Below are 21,726 nucleotides of genomic sequence, written 5' to 3'. Positions count from 1 at the left end.
GTATGCAGTCTGTTTTTGGACAAAAACAGGTTCTTAGAACTTTTCAGACATACTTAATTGCCAGACCTCGCAAACCCAATGAGCAACTTGAAGTTTACGCTGCTGAATTAAGACGCCTAGTACAACAGGCTTTCCCTGAATATGGAGAAGTAGCTACAGCAGGGGAAACTTTCAGACGTTTTATTGCTGGACTTGACCCTGTGTTGCAAGCTAAAATATATACGAATTTGGATCTACCACGCTTGAAGAAGCACTTAAAAAAGCATGTCAGTGTGAGAGGGCACGTACAACATTACAGGTTACTCCTCCAACGTGTTTCAGCTTAAGTAATACAGCAGCAAGCCACAGCCCTGTAGTACCAGTAATGACAGCATCCTCTACTGTTCACAGCCTATCCGATGCTACAGCTCAACTTGATAAACTTACATTTAAAGTAGAGCAATTACAGTCTGAGGAAACTTCACTAAGACATTCCTACTCGGATCACAACAAGAAGCACACTCGCAGTAAAGCAAACTATGCATACCCACCTGACCGGAATAGCAGTTCTGTCTCACACAGGAGAACACCATCTTTCGAGAGGGACCGGAACGATGACCCCAGCTGTTATTACAGTGACCATCAACGCCCATCAACATGTGGTACATTCCATGAGGCACAAGAGGAGAAATTTTACACCCGAGGTCGAAGTCCAACACGCAGTGACCGTGACTACTACAGCAGGTCCACTCGAAGTCCAAGCCCACGTGATAAGTATGAGCGGCCAGACTACAGACGTGAGGAGAGACCTCCACAGTATTACCGTGACCACCACGACAGATCCAGTCAGAATCTCAGTCCACGTGACCGGTATGAGCGGCCAGAGCAGAGACATGAAGAGAGGTCCCAGCGGTACTACCGTCGCTCACCGAGTCCAGTGCTACAACAACAACCAAGGCGAGTACATTTTTCTGAATCGCAGAGTTCGGGAAACTGGCATTAGCTGGAGATGGGGGCCAGTTTCCAGCTACCCTGACTGAGGCCCAACCTCAACCCTCTGATCAACCTCAGCTGTCACCACTAGCAAACGTGAGTAAATCTTGCACTCCATATGTAAGAGGCATTATTGAAGATCAGGAAGTGAGTATTTTTCTGGACACAGGAGCTAGTTTATCACTTATTAGTGAAAACTTAAGACATAAGACACAGCTCTTAAACACCGCCCATTACAGAAAAGTTACCAGTTAGCTCAAACCCTTTCAGGAGAACCACTAGATATTCTGGGACTACTAACTGTAACTTTAAGACTTGGCACAAAAGCACTCAACAACGATGTTTATGTAGTACGCAACCATGACATATTCAGCTCCAGTCCTACTGACTACGGCAGAACTGATCTAATTAGACATCAGATACGTACTAAAACTGAATCTCCTGTCAGACAGCGTGCATATCGCACCTCGCCACCAGTACATGAAGAAATTAACAACCAGGTCCAAAAGTTATTGGATGCCAATTTGATTGAGCCTAGTTACAGTCCATGGGCCTCTCCAGTGCTATTAGTCAAGAAAAAGGACAGGTAATACAGATTTTGTATTGACTATAGAAAACTGAATTCCGTTACCATCAGGGATGCCCACCCCTTACCACGGATTGACGATAGCCTGGATGCTTTATCTGGTGCCACTCTGTTTAGTACACTCGACATGTCTAGTGGATATTGGCAGATGCAAATGGATGAAAATGACAAAGAAAAGACTGCCTTTACCACCGGCGATGGGTTATACCATTTTAAGGTCATGCCCATGGGTTTAGTAGAGTTAGTGTTACGTGGCCTTCATTGGTCCAAAACATTAGTCTACCTGGATGACATTATTGTCTTTAGTAAGACTCTTGAAAACCATCTCAAAAGCCTTCAAGAAGTGTTCTGCAGACTCCGTCAGGCTGGTTTGAAGCTCCATCCTAAGAAATGTCAGCTGTTTCAAACATCTGTGCTGTTTTTGGGACATGTTGTTTCACAGGAGGGCGTTCATCCAGACCCTGCAGTTACAGCCAAAGTACTTCAATAGCCTCGACCAACTACTGCCACAGAGGTAAGAGCTTTTATTGGCCTGTGTTCGTACTGCCGACGTTTTATTCACAGCTTTGCTCAAAAAGCTGTTCCGCTTCATAAATTGACTCAGAAGCACATCCCATTTATATGGAATGAGCAATGTGAAGAAGCCTTCAACTTCTTTCGACAGGCACTGTCAGAACCACCAATACTTACCTACCCAGACTTCAAGAAACCGTTTATACTATACACAGATGCATCACATGATGCTGTTGGCTCAGTGCTAGCTCAAGAACAGCAAGGTGTCGAAAAAGTTGTCGCCTATGCAAGTCACGTGTTAACAAACGCAGAACGCAAGTGGTCCACTTTTGACAGAGAATGGTGGGCTATAGTGCGGTCAGTACGACGCTTTTGCCATTATTTATCTGGACTTCCTTTCACCGTTGTGACTGACCATCGTCCATTAGTTGGTTTACGGAAGCTACCAATTGAGCATGACCCGACGGGAAGATGAGCACGATGGGCTCTGGAGTTAGACGTATATAATTGGGTCATCAAGCACCGAACGGGAAAAACTCATACGAACGCAGATTCCCTCTGTCGTCGTCCAAGAGATGTCAAGGAAGCACCTACAAAGATGGACATGATGGCACGTGCAATTACAACTCCGCTGACTCAAGAAGCAACTTCAACAGATACTGCGGAAGTGCTGCTTGTTCAAAACTTACTTGACCTGTCTCAGACACTGGCTGTTGATCTGCTGGGCCATCAAAAGAAGGATGTAATACTCTCTCAGGTTCGAGAATGGTTAACCCAAGGAAGAAGACCGTCTCTCTGGACTATCCGAAAACATGCACCACAACTCAAAGTGTTATGGAGACAGTTTCCTAAGCTTTGTTTACAGTCTGAGGTATTGTGCAGACGATATCGCAACAGACCCGGCCAAGGTTTCATCTACCAGATCCTTGTTCCTGAACTATTAATACCTCAGGTTCTGCAATACCTACATGGACACCAAACAGTTGGCCATTTAGGTTACAAAAAGACACTAGCTCGAGCACAGGACCATTTTTACTGGTCATTTATGGCAAGAGATGTTGAACATTATTGCCAGCAATGTCTAGCATGCCAATCCAGAGCCATGCTAGTACCAAACAATCGAGCTCCGCTTCAAACTGTTCAAGCCTGCCGACCTTTTCAAAAGGTTGCTGCTGACATCACTGAACTGCCCATAACTCAGACTGGTTACCGGTACATCCTAGTCATTCAAGACTACTTCACCAAATATGTGAATCTGTACCCAATGACAGATCAGCGTGCAGTCACTGTGGCAAAGTGCATCTTTGAGCAATATGTGCGAGACCATGGAGTTCCACAATACCTTCATACTGATCAGGGACGACAGTTTGAAGCCGACCTGATTAAAGAACCGTGTTCCCTCCTGGGCATCAATAAGACGAGAACTTCGCCTTATCACCCTCACGGTGATGGATTAATCGAGCGTTTTAATCGCACCTTAAAAGACCAACTAGCTAAGTGTTTGTATGACAAGCAGGAGTCATGGGACAGCCACCTGAACCAAATACAATTAGCCTACAACACTAGTGTGCATACCAGCACTGGCTACACACCTTTCTTCCTGGTATACGGACGCGAAGCTCGCTTACCTGTGCATTTGTTATTCTCCTGCCCAGAACCTCCTTCTACAGCTTCGCCTGGGACACCTGCAGAGTATGTGACCTCTGTTTGCCGTATATTACAAACAGCGTACCAGACATCACAAGAACACCGTGAACAAGCGCATCTGCGACAGAAAGCACAGTACGACAAGAAAATCAAATACTTACCTTATCAAAAGGGAGACCTTGTCTGGCTGAGTGACCCAGCCCACTCGAGAAGTAAATTGGCACCACATTGGAAAGGTCCTTTTGTTGTTGTACAGGCTCTACAACCGCAGGATCAAGAGGGTGTCCTGTACCGCATCAGAGACAGACGTTTTCCTGATGGAACAACTCAAGTTGTGCACCATAATCGTCTGAAGGCCTATGTGACTCCCACCTTTTCACATCACAATGTAGCCAGCCCAGCAACAAATGCACCCCCACAGGATCCTGTTCCTGTTCAGCCGCAGGGACCTGCCTGCAGCTACCAACCCTTGTCCCCATACCGCGATTCTCTCTATTTTTGTTTTTCAGGCAAGGAGTACCATTGCACCCAGGGCATCCACTCACCAACAAGTTGCTGTGCCACCTGTACTACCTGTTACACCGCCTGTTGCCACTGATCCTGCTCGCAACACGGGTGGTGATGTTTCACCTTCATCCACTACAGAGTCATCTCCCCTAGATGGTTCAAACGCTGAGATAACTATGGACACTGACTCAGTCCGTTCCACCCAGACCATGAGTCGCAGGCCTGTTCATTTGCCTGCTCGTTTCAAGGACTTTGTTCTTAAATAATGCAATGTTACAGTTCTGTTAATATGTGCATATTTCCTTGTTATTTTTCTAATAATAATACTGAAACGTGGACATTTCTTACCTGCGGTGTGAGTAATGTGAGCCGTTATAATGAAGCTAGCAGTAATTACAGTATTTTGTTAGTGTGCGTATATTATTTAGTACCTTAACAGCTCCCGTAGCTAGAGAGAGGAGAGAGAATGCTGGGAGAAAAAGGAGGAGTTGGGTGGTTGTGCGGGAGATGTGGTAGAGTGCAGATCAATCCCGACTGCATCCCGTTACTTTTATTATTTTATAACTGTAGTCGTATCACAGTTTCTATATTGACTGCTGGCCAACTACGTTGTGTGTTTCCACTATTGCTGAGCCTGTATATCGGAGTCGCTGTTTAATAAAACCCTGACAGAGACTGTAAGCAAGATCAAGCGCCTGGCCTGTTTCATTTGTCCACGCTACGGATCCCCGGGAACCAAAGGTAACCCACGGCCTTACAATAGCAAGTGTATGTGCTGATTAACTAATGTATGTTTGTGTTATGAATAAGAATAATAATCAAGAACTGAATTAATTACTAGAACATGTATTTATTTACAAAACATTTTATGAGGTAGTTGAGTGATTGATACTGCCCCGGACCCTGATGCCGCTGTCAGCTGCTTTGAAAAGGGAGAGGAATAAGCAGTAGTAACTGTACATAAACCTGTACAGAATAAGTATTGTACACTTGTAACTATTTTATCTTACATGGTATCTGTTTTTTTTTCTAAATCTAATGCATACTGGTGAACATGTTGAGTTTATATAAAAAAAATAAAAAAAAGAAAAACCTACAGTATCTACCTCGCCAATAATTCGCTACTACATATATTGCTCAAATTAATCTGTATCTGTGAAATAATTATCGGTTATTTGTTTAATTGGTGAGAAACTGCGTTAGCAGCTGCTGTATACGATGGCTCGTAACTTGTTCTCCCGTTGGAAAATGAATATATTCACGTAACTTCAGTGATCCTGTGAATTACTAGATGACGCATCGACATGAAACAGGTACAGCACCCGATTATTTTCTGAAACGACCCCAGTGGCATGAAATCTCAAGTAGCAGATTAATGTGGAGTAAGTGAGTCTTTTCTGTCTCTGTATCTAACTATTTGTGGTTTTTATATGTTAACCAGCTCCGTTATGCTTTCTTTTCTCATTCTGAATCTTTGTATAAAACCTTCGTCATGATTCAATAAAATGATTGCTACAATCACGAACAACACAATATCTAACCATCCAAAATAACCGACCATCTTCACAAGAATCCAGACTCAATCCACCTACTACCAGGATTGGAATGTAATCTAGGATTGCATTTGAATCTCGATCTGCGCAACGGAAAAAATATCAATCCAGGATTAAATCCGAGATCGAGTCTGATCCAGGCTGAATCTCGATGTGCGCAATCCACATTTGGAATCCCAGAACAGATTAAGGTCAGATGGACACATTTATAAAAATCTATTATGGCAATTCCACTGATGTGGTGGGTTTTAGGTGCCAGAACTAATTGCAGATATACTAACCTACTACATAGTATTTTACCAGTCCTGTAATATACTATGGTATTCATATGGGAACGTTACACCTTTTGATTATACATACAGGGTCACTATAATTTCAGTGTGTGCCTGTGGAAAAGCTGAATTGTGCCGTTTCTTGTGTTGTGGAGGTGGACTGTGCCCTTATTAAGCAGAGCAACTTAATGTGTTTGCCACAAGGTCTTTGTTCTAGAATCAGGTTCCCTATTATTTAATGACTCCACCTGCCAAGTTGTTCTACGGTGAAGGTTTTCTTTTCCTACAACAGCAGCTCAAAATGATCAGCTGCCCGTCGCTGTATCATGATAATTGACAGAAGGCAGGATAAAGAAGCAAGCGGTAGCAAAGAACTACATCATTGCATGAATTAGTGGAGGGCAGTGAGCTTCGAGTTGTACATCAATGTGGATTAAGAAATACTAAAACAGTTGTTCGTAAGTCCTATTTTAAGGTTACTTTTTAGGCTTCGATACAGGAGGGAAAAATGTGTACTGATAGTTCTAAACAGACCTTAGGTAGAACATTGAGTCTGTAGTTCACTAGGCAAAGTACTTTATTGTATAATCACACCAGTAATGGACATGGAGTTGGGTACAATAATGTCTGAGGTATTTAATTTATAATAATCTGTAACACAAATATATGCTTTTTAAAAGCAGTACATAAAATGACATACCTGCCTAAATGGTGTGTTATTAACTGGCTGATTCTCAGAATAGATCTGAGTTAGCTACATTCACTTTAAACCAATGTTCTCCATATTTTTGCAATTTTTCTGCAGGATTCCTTAGGAGGCTCACCAAATGACATTCGAATTTCGGATATGCGACCTACCTTAGTTGAACCTCCTTTGTACAAGCCAAAAGTCGTTTTGATGGGTAAAGAAAAGAAAGGTACTGCCAGGACATTGCAATGTTATAGACATTCTTTATTAGATCTTTAACACAGCCATCCTTAATTGTTTTCTCTTGTGTATTTTTTTTTAAGAATCGACAGACGAATCAGACACAGATAAAATGCACTGTCTAAATAACAGCGGTTCCTCTGCCACTTACTCAGACTACTCCCCTTCCCAGGGGTCCTCAGGCTCCTCGAACCCCCCGGGGAATGTGGGCGGTCTGCAGACCGGTTCCAAGGACGGGGTGGTGCCCACCCATTGGACAAACAGGTATACAGAGCTTGATTTACATTAAAACAACAGCAACTGCAGTGGCTAGTGATGCTTAAGTATAAACTTTTTCACACTTTTAGCAATAGTTCTTTCATTCCCTTTCCTTTATAGTGTTTTTACTATTAGCATACCTTTAACTATACTATACCTTGTTAACCTTCATCTTGACCACATGACTGGTGTCTGTAATATTTGCAACCTCCTCTGTTAAAAGGCTTTGCAATAACAACTAGCCTGCATCTTTGCTTATCATGTGGTGGCTTCCACCACACTTATAGGCAGTTTCTCCTGGTTGTTGATAGTACAGTATATGTACTGAAAGTGCCTATAAAACAAAAGCCTGATCTTCTGTATAATTAATCCAATGCACTTTTGCCAAAATCTCTTGAAGTGTGGTTGTGGAAACTATTATTATTATTATTTATTTCTTAGCAGACGTCCTTATCCAGGGCGACTTACAATTGTTACAAGATATCACATTATTTTTACATACAATTACCCATTTATACAGTTGGGTTTTTACTGGAGCAATCTAGGTAAAGTACCTTGCTCAAGGGTACAGCAGCAGTGTCCCCCACGACCCTCCGGTCAAGAGTCCAGATTCTTGAACTCGTTGAATCTGTTTACCAAAGTTAGAAATGTTCACCTATAGTGCATTAGTGAATTAAATCCCTCCATATAACAACTGCTTCAACTTTCCTGCATCCTATAATCATCAATGACAAGTCTCATATATTGGAAATAAAGTCAAGGCATTTTTACTGCTCAAGGCTCAGTGGCCTGTCCAGGTTTAAGTTACCTGGACAGGCCACTGTAGCAGGAGGCTGTTAGGTCTCATTCCTCCTGTCTAGCCTTACAGAGATCAAGAAGCTTGCTGCTTCCTATCATCCTTTAACCCTTTAAGCCTTGAGATTTGTCTGGTTCTGGACTTGGAATAGCGTGTTTGGTAATCTGAAAAATATCTGTCAGGCAACACACTGAGATGACCATAGGAAAGATCAAACTGAAGCATGATTTAAAAATTATGATAAGACTCGATCATTAAAGAACACATTATCACATATACTCACAGGGTTCTAAATTGGCAACAAAAAGGGCAAGGCCAAAATGACCTTCAGTTCAATAAATTTGTAGAGGGCACCAGCACTAAACTTAAGTCAAGGCCAAAGTATAGGCTGTTGTGTAATTTTGCTTAGGATTCGTATATATAAAGCTAATTATTGGTCACAGATTGAAATAACACAGTTTAACTTAATAACTATTTATATATTCAGAAAATGCTGTTTTATTTTGCCAACCAGCAGCCAAGATTGGAGCCTGCCAGGATACAGCTCCCTGCGCTGAAGCCACACATTGGCTTTTATCGCTAATCCATGGGACTGTTTTCTTTCCAATTTTAATAGCATATATTCTACTCAGTTTAGCATAAATTCAGAAATCTCGTTCCTGTGTGTAACGTGTGTAAAATGCTATGTTGCATTTATGGAAGAATTAAAAAAACAAAAATGTCTTTTTCATAAGATAGACAAATAATGATAATAAACACTGTAATACAATGTAGATTAGTATTTCCTACTGTTTTGATTTTATAAATGTCACATATTGTATTATTTTAAATGTTTGCAGATGAATACAGGGCTCGAAATTAATGGCAGCCATGCGACAATTGCCATGGGTGCTCTTCTCAATTTCTGCAATGCCCCTCAAAATGTATGTCTATTCACGGCCATTACAGCTGCAGTGGCCTTTCAACTACAGCAACTAGAGACGCCTGTCCTAGGAATTGTTTGGATCCAAACAATAACATGAGTACTTGATTTGCATGGTTAAGTCGTATCAGCAGGAAAAAAATCAAGAACAAACAAACAACGAACACTACCCTATTAAGCACATGAATTTCTACCATGTGTAATAATGCCATCTCATAAAGCAGTCTAGGAAAAGAAAATACAAAGCCTTGCACAATCTGCCAAAAAATGTGCAAAACATTTTTTCAGGTCAGTAGTTTAGAAATGTTTAGGATACAACTGGTTTTCATACAAGTTTTAAGAAAAAAAAAAGATTAACTGTAACTAACTTGAATATGTTTCAATGAAATTAGATTTTTGCATGTTACTTTTCATTGTATGCATGTATGTAATCATTTGTTCCCTTTCAAGTCGAAAATAACCATCAAGGTATGGGATATTGCCGTCAGGCAGTAGGGATTGGCTGAGCTTTTATAGCAAAGCTGCCGATAGCCCTCTGCGCGAGCTGCCACGTAAGCCCGCCCCCTTGGGAGCTTACTATACGCAGTGCGCAGAGACTCACTTTCTCTTTTGTCTTCAGCATCGGTAGCGGTAGGTCAATAGAGCTTAACTAACTGATTGTACTCAATAAGATTAGGTTTGAGAAGCTGTTTTTCCCCCTTCTCTTTATTTCAGTTTATTTCAGTTATACTCCTTAGATTTATTATTATTATTTTATTATTGTTAGGATTATATCATTTGTATTTACATTTATATTTTCCTTCACGCTTTGCTTCGGCATCGTGTTTCTTTCTTTTGTGGTCTCACCGTCTTTCCTCTGTTTAATTAATTAATAATTGTTGTTGTGTTTTGGGGTTTTTTCTGTAAATATATATATATATATATATATATATATATATATATATATATATATTGTATATATATTGTTTAGAGGACGCGTTGTGCGTTGGCCTTAGGCCACGCGCGTATACTGCAGCCTCGGTCTTGCCTGATAGACCGCATGTGTGTGAGCCTGCACTGCAGTGTTTCCCTTTTACCACTGCGGCGTGTTCTGTATCTGCCACATGGTAGCTGTACGGTTAATTCCTTACAGTCCCCTTATTATATATAGTATTGCTGCAGCGTCCAAAAAAAAAAAAAAAAAAAAATCCCATTCACTATACATAGGAAGACGACCACAAAGTGCAATTCCCCAGTACCAACAGGTAGGTATTGCACAGCACCCAAGACACTGTACCAGCATTTAGCGTCTCTGCTCTATGGGTCAGCTGACGCCTAGGTGTTTGTGCTAGCGTTCTACGCTCGGTACTCGCGCTCCGGCGCACAGCACTCCGGCGCTTTTGGTGTCAGCGCTTCGGCGCTTTGTGCAGCGCTTCAACACTTGGGGACTCGGTGCTCGACGCTTCGGCGCTTGGTGCTCGAAGCTCAGTGCACTTTCCATCGACGCACGCACCTTCGGTGCTCGGTGCTCGACGCTTCGGCGCTCGATGCTCGGTACTCGACGCTTTTGCACTCGGTGCTCGACGCTTTAGCGTTCGACGCACGCACCCTCGGTGCCCGACGCTCGATACTTCGGTGCTCGACACTCAGCGCTCGACGCTTCGGTGCTCGACGCTCGACGCACACACCTCCGTGCTCGACGCAGTCTCAGAGACGCATCTGACACGAAGCCTCTACTGGAGGAGGACAGCATAGAGGCTGAGGTGGCCTCCCAGCACTCTGGGCAGGAGATCGACCCCGAAGTGCTGGACACTAATGACCCTATGTGGTCAGTGGTGGAAAGAGCTACCCGCCACTTGGGTGTTGAGTGGCCTATGCTGGAGCTACCACGGCGCTCCCTTTTCGAGTCGCCATCAGCCCAGCCCCTTCAATCCAGGATGTTACCGGCATTCCCGGATTTTATCAAGGAGGTGCAGTCCACCTGGGGGGCCCCGGCCTCTGCCCCTGCGACTTCTCGCAAGGCTTCGACCTTTACTATGCAAGGGGCAAGCGAAGCTGGGTTGGCATCCTTCCCACTGGTGGGCGCTGCGTTCACCACGTTGGTGAAGACGCCAACGCTATCGCGGCTGACCAAGGATCCTGCATGCCCGAACAAGCAATGCAGGATCACAGAGGCGCACCTCAAAAAAGGGTACGCTGCGGCCACAGAGGCAGTCAGGCTGTCAAACGTGGCCAGCCTCCTAACGGTCTACCAGGCGGCGCTCATTCGAGACCTACCTGAGTGCCCTTCCCTTGTCCTCAGGAACAAGCTGGGTAAAGTCGCTCAGCTGCTGGTGAAGCTGGCTCAGCTAAACGTGTGAGCTCAGGGCAGGAGTATCGCATCTCTTGTGGTGGCAAGAAGGCAGATCTGGCTCTCGCAGGCGAGGGTACAGGAGCCTGATAAGGTCCCATTGCTGGATGCCCCAATCTCACCAGGGCACACATTTGGCCCAGCAGTGGAGGAGATGCTGCAGCGCTCCGTCAAGGCACGTGAGGCGTCGCAGCAGATGGCGAGGATGTGGCCAAATAAGTCATTCCAGCCAAAGCGTCCACAGGAACACCAGTGGCGCAGGACACCGCCACAGCAGCAGGCGCAACCACAGGGTAATAAAACCTCCCCTTCAGGTACATCCGGTTAAACCCCCCCCCCCCCCCCTTTCGGGGAGTGGTGGTAACTGCAGTGAAGGACTCGGTTCAGTCCTCAGCTCTGAATGTGGAAATACAGGCATTGCTCAGGAAGCGTGCCATTCAGCAAGTAGACCCTGCTCTGATCGACCAGGGGTTTTCATCTGCCCGGGTCACAGGAAGTATCTGCGGTTCGCATTTCAGAGCATTCGGCCTGTTACTAGCTCCTCGAACCTTTTCGAAATGTATGGATGCCATTCTAGCTCCTTTGCGGGCTCAAGGCGTCCGACTGCTGAATTATCTGGAGGACTGGCTCGTCTGCGCGCAGTTGAAGGAGCAGGCGGCACAGCACACAGTGATGGTTACATACCATCTTCAGCGGCTAGGTCTGAAGGTCAATTCAGAAAAGAGTCGCCTCATGCCGAGCCAACAGACCGAATTCTTGGGTCTGCATCTGGACTCAGTGTCCATGGAAGCGACCCTGTCGACACAAAGAGTTGCCTCGATGGAGCGGTGTCTCTCCCTATTCAGGTTGAGAGAAACAGTCAGCATGGAGCTGTGTCAGCGCATGCTGGGGTTGATGGCTGCTGCCTCACAAGCTCTTCCTTACATTTACTACACCAGAGACCTCTGCAGGCATGGTTCAATGCCTTCGTAATCCATCCGCGGAGAGACAAACACCGCAGGTTGAGGGAATCCCGAACCTGCTGGGAAGTGCTACGTTGGTGGAAAGTTCCGTCGAACATCCGCCAGGGCGTACGCTTGGGTCCCATCTTCCGGAGGGAAGTCATCACGACCGACGCTTCCAACCAAGGTTGGGGAGCAGTCTGGAACGGGACAGGGACCCGTGGAGTATAGTCAGGACCCTGGAGGTCAGCCCACACCATTGCTCTGGAACTCAGAGCGGTGGAACTCGCCCTTCGGCACTTCTTGCCAGTGCTTCTAGGCAAGCACGTGTTAGTGCGGTCAGACAACACCACAGTTGTGGCGTATATCAACTGCCAGGGTGGCTTGCGGTCCCCCGGTCTTCACTGGATGGTAACACGGATGTTGCTATGGGCACAGCCGCGTTTAACCTCTCTGCGTGCGGTTCACCTACCGGGCAGGGTCAATTACGCAGCGGATCTCCTATCCAGAGGAGGCCCTCTGGCAGGTGAATGGCATCTTCACCCTCTGGTGGTAGAGCGCATCTGGGAATGGTTCGGCACAGCGCAGGTAGATCTCTTCGCTTCGCGAGAGACCGCGCACTGCCCCCTATGGTTCTCGGTGAAGGACCTCGACAGCCCCCTAAGAGTCGATGCACTGGCTCACGAATGGCCGCCAGGGCTCCTATATGCATTTCCACTGATTCAGATGCTCCCAGCTTTTTTGGAGAAGGTCAGGGTAGAGCAAGGGACAGTGATTCTGATCGCTCCTCGGTGGCCTTGGAGAATATGGTTCCCGAGTCTGGTGCAGATGTTGCACGGTCGCCCGAGGGAGCTCCCTCTGCGAGCGGACCTGTTGTACCAAGCCCAAGGAGGGCTATGGCACCCGAACCCCAAGCTCATGCAGCTATGGGCTTGGCCCCTGAGCGGGAGCGCATGTCACCCTTAGGGCTTTCGACGGCAGTGATTTCGACCATTCAGAGTGTCAGAGCGCCCTCTACTAGGTCGCTATATACATACAAATGGCAGTTGTTTCAAGTTTGGTGTCTGGCTGAGGGCCATGACCCAATATCCTGCCCTATGGCAGTGATATTACAGTTTCTACAGAAACTGTTAGATGAAGGGAAATCTCCCTCTACACTTAAGGTGTATCAAGCCGCCATATCGGCTTGCCATGTACACATTGACGGGTTGTCACCAGGTTGCTATTTTCTGGCATTTCAGTTCCTAAAAGGCGCAAGACGCTTGCGACTTCCAAGGACAACCAGTTTACCGTCATGGAGCCTTGACGTGGTGTTAGAAGCCCTTACCAAGGCACCGTTCGAGCCTCTCCACACTGTGGATATGAAGCTTGTGTCTATAAAAAACGTGTTTTTGCTATCAGTGGTATCAGCCAAACGCGTGGGCGAGTTACATGCACTATGAGTGCGTTCATCATGTACTCGTTTCGCAGGAGACGGTTTTAAGGTCTCCATGCATCCAAATCCGGCCTTTTTACACAAGGTCATATCCCTGTTTCATATGAACCAACCAGTCGAGTTGATGGCATTCCATTCTTCTCCTTTTTCTTCCCCAGAGGAAGAACGGTTACACATGCTCTGCCCCTTGCAGGCATTGAGGTGTTATATTGACCGTACAATGACTGTGAGGTGAACAGGACAGTTGTTCATATGCCATGGTTCTAGGACTTTAGGTCACGCCTTTCCCATTGGATAGTGGATGCTAATAAATTAGCATATGAATCTGCAGGCCTTCCACCACCAGGGCAGTTGAAGGCGCATTCCACTAGGGGTATGGCGACATCCTGGGCCCTCTTTAAAGGGGTGCCGGTGTCTGACATTTGCGCTGCAGCCAGTTGGGTTACACCGCATACTTTTACAAGGTTCTACCGTTTTAAATGTACTGGAATGTACTGGAGCATCCGTGTTACACTCTATGACGCCCTAGTTGGCGGTCATATTGAGTATTGTCACGATATGGTGTTGATTTCCACCTTAGAACAGGTGTCATTGCGAGCGTAGACCCTGAGGTGCGGCTCCGCATATGCGTAGATGTATTGCCTACGCAGTTGCGTTATGATGTAAGTCTGTCCTACTGCCGAGAATCCTTCCTCGCGACAGCTTAGGTACACTGTTCCCATACCTTGATGGTTATTTTCAACTTGAAAGGGAATGACAGGTTGCGGATGCAACCCCGGTTCCCTGAAAGAGAAAATAACCATCAACCTTCGAGGTCGCTCCGGAAGCCTTCACGGCCTGAAGAGCAAAAGAGGAAGTGAGTCTCTGCGCACTGCGTATAGTAAGCTCCCAAGGGGGCAGGCTTACACGGCAGCTCGTGCAGAGGCCTATCGGCAGCTTTGCTATAAAAGCTCAGCCAATCCCTACTGCCTGACGGCAATATCCCATACCTTGATGGTTATTTTCTCTTTCAGGGAACCGGGGTTGCATCCGCAACCTATCATTATTTTATTATAAATCTGAATCACTACTTTAATTTATATATTTTAACAGAACAATTAGAAATTATATAAATCACTTTCTTTGTGGTTTTGATCTTTGTTTTTTTAACTGCCCAAATACTTTTGTCTGCGACTGTATATGATACTGTATTTTTTCAGTCAGTACTGGAATAAATCTATAGAAATGTTATCTCTTTTTTATTTACAAACCCTTTGTCATAGCCCAGCAAACAGGAGAGCAAGCAGGTCAGAATCACAGATGCTATCGAAAATCAATATTAAAATGAATACATTATATAATAAAAAATATAATATTCATATTATGAATGCAGCTCTAATTTACACCTGCCGTTCTACATTTACAAGAATCTGTCAGCGAACTTACTATACTGTATTGTTTTTTTAAATCCCTGTTGTCTGATTATTTTCTGCAGGCTATCTCAGTCTTTCCCCCAGCCCATCGAGACAAAGCCATTGCTCAGCCAGAGAGAATCTGCCCCAGCGGGAATCACGCAGCAGCGCAATGAGAGGCACCCACTTAGTGATGCCTTTGACAACTGGAACGACGGCTCCCATTACGACAACACTGGCTTCGTCGCAGAGGAAACCGCCATGGAAAATTCAGGCGCCACCCCGATGCTAGGCTCCACTTCCAGAAGCGCTTCCAGCCATGGACGCAGGCCTCTAACAAGGCAGGATAGGATAGTGGGTGTCCCTCTAGAGCTGGAGCAGTTGCCACACACGTTCCACAATGTCCGAAACACACCCGAAACTGAAGTGTCTGCTCCTAACCCTTGGCAGAACTGGACAAGGACCCCCAGCCCCTTTGAAGACAGGACTGCGTTTCCTTCCAAGCTGGAAAGTACTCCAGTGAGCAGCCCAGCCCCTGACAGGAAGGACTTCGAGCAAGAGATGGGTGAGCTACCTGGGACCTTCCCGTCTACCGGGGCATGGGGCTTCTTGGAATCCCGAGAGTCGGGAGCTAGCCGGAGCCATTCCAACATATTCCACTGCAGGCAAGACCCTGTTAAAGGTGCTATTGTCATCAGTAAAAGCACAGAGAGGCTGTCTCCCATGATGAAGGAAGTGAAGGCCAAGTTCAAAAAATCCCAGAGCATTGATGAGATTGATATTGGATCATATAAGGTTTACAGCATCCCGCTTGATAACTATGGCTCCAGTATGGAAAACCAAGGCAGCTTGGACAAGCCCGAAACCCAACCATCACAGGAGCAAAGCATGTCGCGCAGTCAGTCGGTCCCCATGCTGGATGAAGATTTGGAAGGGTATGCCAGCGGCAAGGGGTCCCAGCAGCAGAAGCCTCCCATCCCTAAAAAAGTTTACCACTTTGACCAAAGCTTCAACCCTAAAGGGGCAATGGATGTGAAGTCTGAGAGGAGGCTACCTACCTCCTTCAACACCAACCCTGAGTATATGAGCCAACAGGGTAAGAACATCCCCAAGGAGGTGCTGAGTCCAAGGGGATACAGGGGGTATACACCTATGGAGCACATGTTCTCATTTTCCCAGCCTTCAGTCAATGAGGACTCCATCAGCCAGCAGTTTCCAAGCCAGAGGTCCCGGCCTGGATTCCTCCGGAGGGCAGACTCCCTGGTCAGCTCCACGGAGATGGCTCTCTTCAGAAGGGTAACAGAAGTCCAAGATCTACCGCTCAACGACCGGTATAACAGGACACATTATAAAGGCATGTTGGAGCACCAGAACAGCATGTCCTCCATGGCAGAATCCCAGTTCCAGAAAAGGAATGGTAGGTATGAGGATGAATACTCGTCGTATCAGGAGACAAAAAAGCCCATCACAGGTTTCCCTGTGAAAAACCTAACCCAGCGACGGCCTTTGTCAGCCCGGAGCTACAGCACAGAGAGCTACGGGACTTCCCAAGCGAGGCCGGTGTCTGCTAGGCCTACTATGGCTGCACTCCTAGAAAAAGTCCCTTCCGATTACAATCTTAGCACCTGTACGGAAAAGACCTCTGACAACGAGATGAAGATGCATACAGCACAGATGAAAGGGGATGACAGCTCTTCAAAAATGCCGGTGGACTGGAGGCAACAACTGCTTAGACATATAGAGGCTAAAAGATTAGACCGGGTAAGTTGTTGTTTGTTTTCTTTAACTTTTTGTTGAGAACAAAGTAATTGTACTTATTTTGTAATATTCAAGAACACTACAACTGACACAGTTAGTAACTGATTTTAGGTACACTGGGTTACAGTAGCCTTCTGTGTTGTGTAGTGCGCAAAACTGAAAATAGCACAACATAATGTTGGTAAAAATGTGTATTAATAATGTGTTGGTCCAGAAATAATCTAATTTCAGACCAAGGAATTTGTATTGATTACTTAGGCAAAGTCGTGGATTGCCATAGAGGTCATCTGCATGTATATCACTTACCAGGCATCTGTTAAGCTTGCTAGTTTTCTGTATAGCATCTGCTATGTCATCTGCAACCACATGCTTTTGGCTGTAAAATTTCCAATTTAGGTTTCAGTGCCAGAGAGATGCATTGAAATTGTTCCTATCTGCAGTATCCCTACTTTCTTCTTCTTCTTCTTCTTCTTCTTCTAGGCTGTGACTGCAAATCATCAATATATAATTTAAAATATTGACTATTAAGACTAAAAGCTATAATGTAGTAAATATTTTACTATTAAGACTAAAAGCTATAATGTAGTAAATATTTTACTGAATATCTTTCAACAAAGAATTTCAGAGTATAGTGAATTGTACTAAATTGATGTATTAGCTCTATGTCTTTCTAAGAGCTACTGTTTTTTCCATGTTTGTTGTGTATGCAAAACTGTCTTGTCGTAAAAAAGCAACATTGTAAATGTGTTAAAATAACTGTATTCTTCTTGTTGTTTGGAATAACTTTGTAATCAGTTTCTTTTTTTAGTCATCACATCTTGTGATTTTCTTAAACTCAGTTTAAGTTTGAAGCACCCCAGTAGCCTTAATAAAGCTTCCCCACATGCTCTGACTGTTTCCTCCAATCAGAATGCTGCCCTTAAGCGCAACACTGTTAACCTTGGCATGCAGTATGCTGGACATTTTTCTGCAGTGCATGCAAACACTTTAAACTTTTACAATAACCCAAATCATGAATGCCAAAAGAAACAATGGCTACATCCTCAATATGTGAGTATACACTTCAAATTCAGTAGTAACCTAGCGAAAACATATAACACCGCTCTATGTATATCTCTGGGTGTGCAATAGACATGCTGGTGCAAAATCGCTGTTTTATTATATGTGTGTTTGTGGTATATGATAAAGCATTACACAACATCATGCTTGTTAGTTACTGTGGCTTCCTTCTGCAGTTCACCTGTAGTTTAGTTTGAAAGGGTTTTTAAATGGTGTTTGTTTCCTAAAATATAACAGCAGAATGTTTGCAATACCTTTGCATATATATCAGAAGTGTACTTCCTATCAGCACTAGCACCAGTACCATTAGTTCTGCTTCTCTGGTGTTGAACATCTTTTATGCTTTGCTTATTTTTTACATTAATGCAGACATAACATATATTGATTTTTAAACCTTGAATAGCACTCCTTGTAGAAGCACTTGTTGTTTTGCATTACTCTAATTTACCATATTTGTTATTGCAACCATGGTGAGGTCAGCAGGCACTTCCCATCTTCAATCAGCTTGCTTCCTAAACCCCATCTGGCACTCTGGTTTTTGTTGGTTTTGTTGTTTTTTGCCCCACCATTCCTCCCCATCCCCACTCTGCAATTGCATCTCTCTCTGGGGGGCAGGTGAATCTCAGCACCCTGTTTGGGGGCTCAGCAGTAGCTCTGAGCGAGATGCAGGGGGACCCTCTGCCAAGACCGTACAAAACACTCGAGACAGACATTGCACCTGTCTAGTGAATTATAGGGCCACCCGTCTGAACATAATTTGGTTAACCTAATTATGATACAAACCTGCATTTTCTTAACTTTACATTTTAATGCAAACTGTTAGTGCTCGTCACACTTTGTAATAAGTTTACTGCAATTTATTTTGAAATTATAAATCTCATGATGTTCTTTTGACATTCCACCACCTTAAATAGCAAGTATTGTTTTTATTTTTCACCACAAGTTTGTCTTTTTAAAGATTTTTGAAATGATGTTAATTAATTCTGGTTTCTGTTGATCCGATATGAAGTAATTACTGTATATTTGTTTCCCTATTTCTGTCTTTACCTGTGTTTGTCTGGAAAACTCTAAATGCCTAGGACTGAATAGACTCCCTTTTCATTCAAATCGAGTGACACTGAGCTTTCAACATGGCTAGTACCACCTGCTCACCCTGTCTATGTAGAGTGACTGGACCAGAAGAGTTTAAAGGTCACATTTGAATGGACTATCTGTTAAGTGGTAGGCAGTTAGAATTGTTCAGAAAAACTCAAAGCAAGTTCAAAGCCAAGTGAAAACAGATATAGAGAAAAAATGATAAATGAATATTGGAACAACAGAACCTAGAATCAATGATGGTGGAACAAATTTGAGGGCACTTGCTCTAGCAATGGATTCGAGGAAGGTGGTATTTAGTTAAGTATGAATGAAAAATAAATACACACTAATCCTGCTTTTCCCTTTTGTCTTCAGACTCCATCTCAGCAGAGCAACGTCTTGGATAACGGACAGGAAGACGCGTCTCCAACCACCCAGTGGGCTCCGTATTCACTGGGCCGGAGGGACGTACCACCGGAGAACATCATAAAAAAAGTAAGAACCGAGATGCTAATCTTCAGTGACGAGATGGGTTCTTTCACATTCAGTCACACAGAAATGGGCAACCCACAATGATTACATGGGTATTCCCTAATATAATATTGAGGGATTGTAGACATTTCACTGCAGTGTATATATATCAAATGATGAAAATAAATGATTTAAAAAATGAGGCCAGATCTAAATGCAGTTTTAACACCACTATAAAATAACAGAGAAAAATTGTGACATTTAAACATAGTTGACTTAATCTTGGCAAAATACCGACTGAAACACAGAGGTGTAGATGCACTATAAATATGACGTATTGCATTTATTACAATAGTAGTAATTTTCAATGCAGTCTTCTACACTGTAGTTGTACAACACCTTGTGATAATTAAAGACTAAGCAGTAAATAGACACATTGTGTTGTTCGTTTTGCCACTGTACTTCATGTTTGGAAGATTTCAATACTGTACATCCACTAACTTGCATGTAAATCTTCTCATCTTATGCTTTTATTTCCCAAAGACGTATTTAGTGGGGTGAGGATCAGTTGTTGGAGTGATACATTCATTATTATTATTATTTATTTCTTAGCAGACACCCTTATCCAGGGTGACTTACAATTGTTACATTATTTTTACATACAATTACATTTTTTTATTTTTACACATTATTTTTACATACAATTACCCATTTATACAGTTGGGTTTTTATTGGAGCAATCTCGGTAAAGTACCTTGCTCAAGGGTACAGCAGCAGTGTCCCCCACCAGGGATTGAACCCACGACCCTCTGGTCAAGAGTTCAGAGCCCTAACCACTGCTCCACACTGCTGCCCTAATGGGAGTGTGGCAGTAACCAAAGGGATATTATAAGGTGCTCACCCCCATTGACTGCTATTCAGGCTGGATTGGAATGTCTGTGATTTCTGAGATTGCAGGCATTTACCGAATCAGTGTTTTGTATACAAATCTTGCTTGCCGCTGGTGAAGGGACTGCCTCAATTATTAGCTGACTAACCAGGCAGTCTTTGAGAATTATTTACCCATACAAATGTGTTGTAGAGAATAAAATGACATTTTTTTAAAGGCTATACAAACTGTATTGCTGTGTCTATTCAGCAACAGTACTCACAGTGGTTATAATTATGAGGAACAATGCATATCTAACTACATATTACAGCTAAAATTCAGCTGTGGAGCACTGGTGATATGATAAGCAGATCCCAGATTTAATTTACAGCCTTATAGTTTTGGTGTATTGTTTTGTATTATAATACTTGGTTACATAATAAAAGGATAGTATAGTTATAGAACTATTTACGATTTACTAAGCTTGTTATGGTCAACTGAAATTCCATTCATGTTAATTGCTCATTGCCTACTCAAATACTGGAGTTTGTAAAGGGAAATGGTGAAAAAAAGTGAGTATGCCCCTAGGATCCTCATTCTTCTTTTTCAAGTAATCTTAGGGGTCAGTTTGATCAACCTAAACCCCAATGGGATAAGCCACAGCTGTTGTGTTTTCAGCATTTTACAGCACTGGAGCATCACCCTGGATTGCATCAACCATCTATCCGTGGTTATCCCAGGATTATCCGTACAAATAGGAGGTTGAAGCAACCCAGGGTGGTTCCCCTGTGCTGTAAAGTGCTGCTAGAATACACCGGCATCTCACCCCTGCGGGGTATGGGTTGACCATATCGACCCCTTAGTGTGATTACACTGTAGAAGAGCACATCTGTTGGAGATCTGAAACGAATCAAAGCCGTCATGCAGGACTGCACAAACCCACCTGATTTCTTCTGATGATTCAATCAGGGCGGAGCCCACTCTTGCAACATGCACTACTACTATTTCTAGTTTGCACTGTGACAGTGCGATAAGCAGCAACGGAAACGAAAGGGAGACTTTGTAAACCCACTCTGTTTACCTGAGGAAGAGCTGTTTTCTCTTCAGGAGATCAAGGTTCTGTAACTGCTGCCAGATGACTCAGTGCTACTTTCTGAGGAACTCCTACATCCAGTCCTGTAGAATAGATTGCTTTGTGCAGAACAACAAGCTGTAGTATTCAAATGCTTCCGGAAGGATGAGTAACACTGCCTGGGCTTTGTTACTGTAGTCAAATAATTTTTTGGTGTCATTTCAGTGCTTTGCACAGTTAGTTGTCATACTACCAGAAAGTTTAAGCTACATAATTCTGATTGTAATGGAAAACACTGATACTTGTTTGAAATGTAAAGATTGCCACTGTTATTCAGGGCTCAAAATGAACTTCTTGCCATCAATACAGCA

The 21,726-nt window shown here is 44.0% G+C and overlaps 1 protein-coding gene across 9 annotated transcripts in view; it reads left to right on the top strand.

Moving 5' to 3' along the window:
• The window catches only part of LOC117417382 (leucine-rich repeat-containing protein 7-like), a 343,846-nt gene that overhangs the window by 308,832 nt on the left and 13,288 nt on the right, over window positions 1–21,726 (top strand). For all 9 annotated transcript variants that reach the window (XM_059034716.1, XM_034029512.3, XM_034029519.3 and 6 more), the window contains 4 exons: window positions 6,856–6,967; window positions 7,062–7,242; window positions 15,134–16,811; window positions 19,320–19,439. In XM_059034716.1, coding sequence (XP_058890699.1) covers window positions 6,856–6,967; window positions 7,062–7,242; window positions 15,134–16,811; window positions 19,320–19,439 — 2,091 coding nt within the window. The remainder of the gene's footprint in view (window positions 1–6,855; window positions 6,968–7,061; window positions 7,243–15,133; window positions 16,812–19,319; window positions 19,440–21,726) is intronic.

The sequence above is a fragment of the Acipenser ruthenus genome, chromosome 12 (genome assembly GCF_902713425.1).
Source record: "Acipenser ruthenus chromosome 12, fAciRut3.2 maternal haplotype, whole genome shotgun sequence".
In the NCBI taxonomy this organism is placed as follows: Eukaryota; Metazoa; Chordata; class Actinopteri; order Acipenseriformes; family Acipenseridae; genus Acipenser; species Acipenser ruthenus.
Note: the sequence above shows the minus strand (reverse complement) of the source record. Positions and strands in the feature narration are given on the sequence as shown.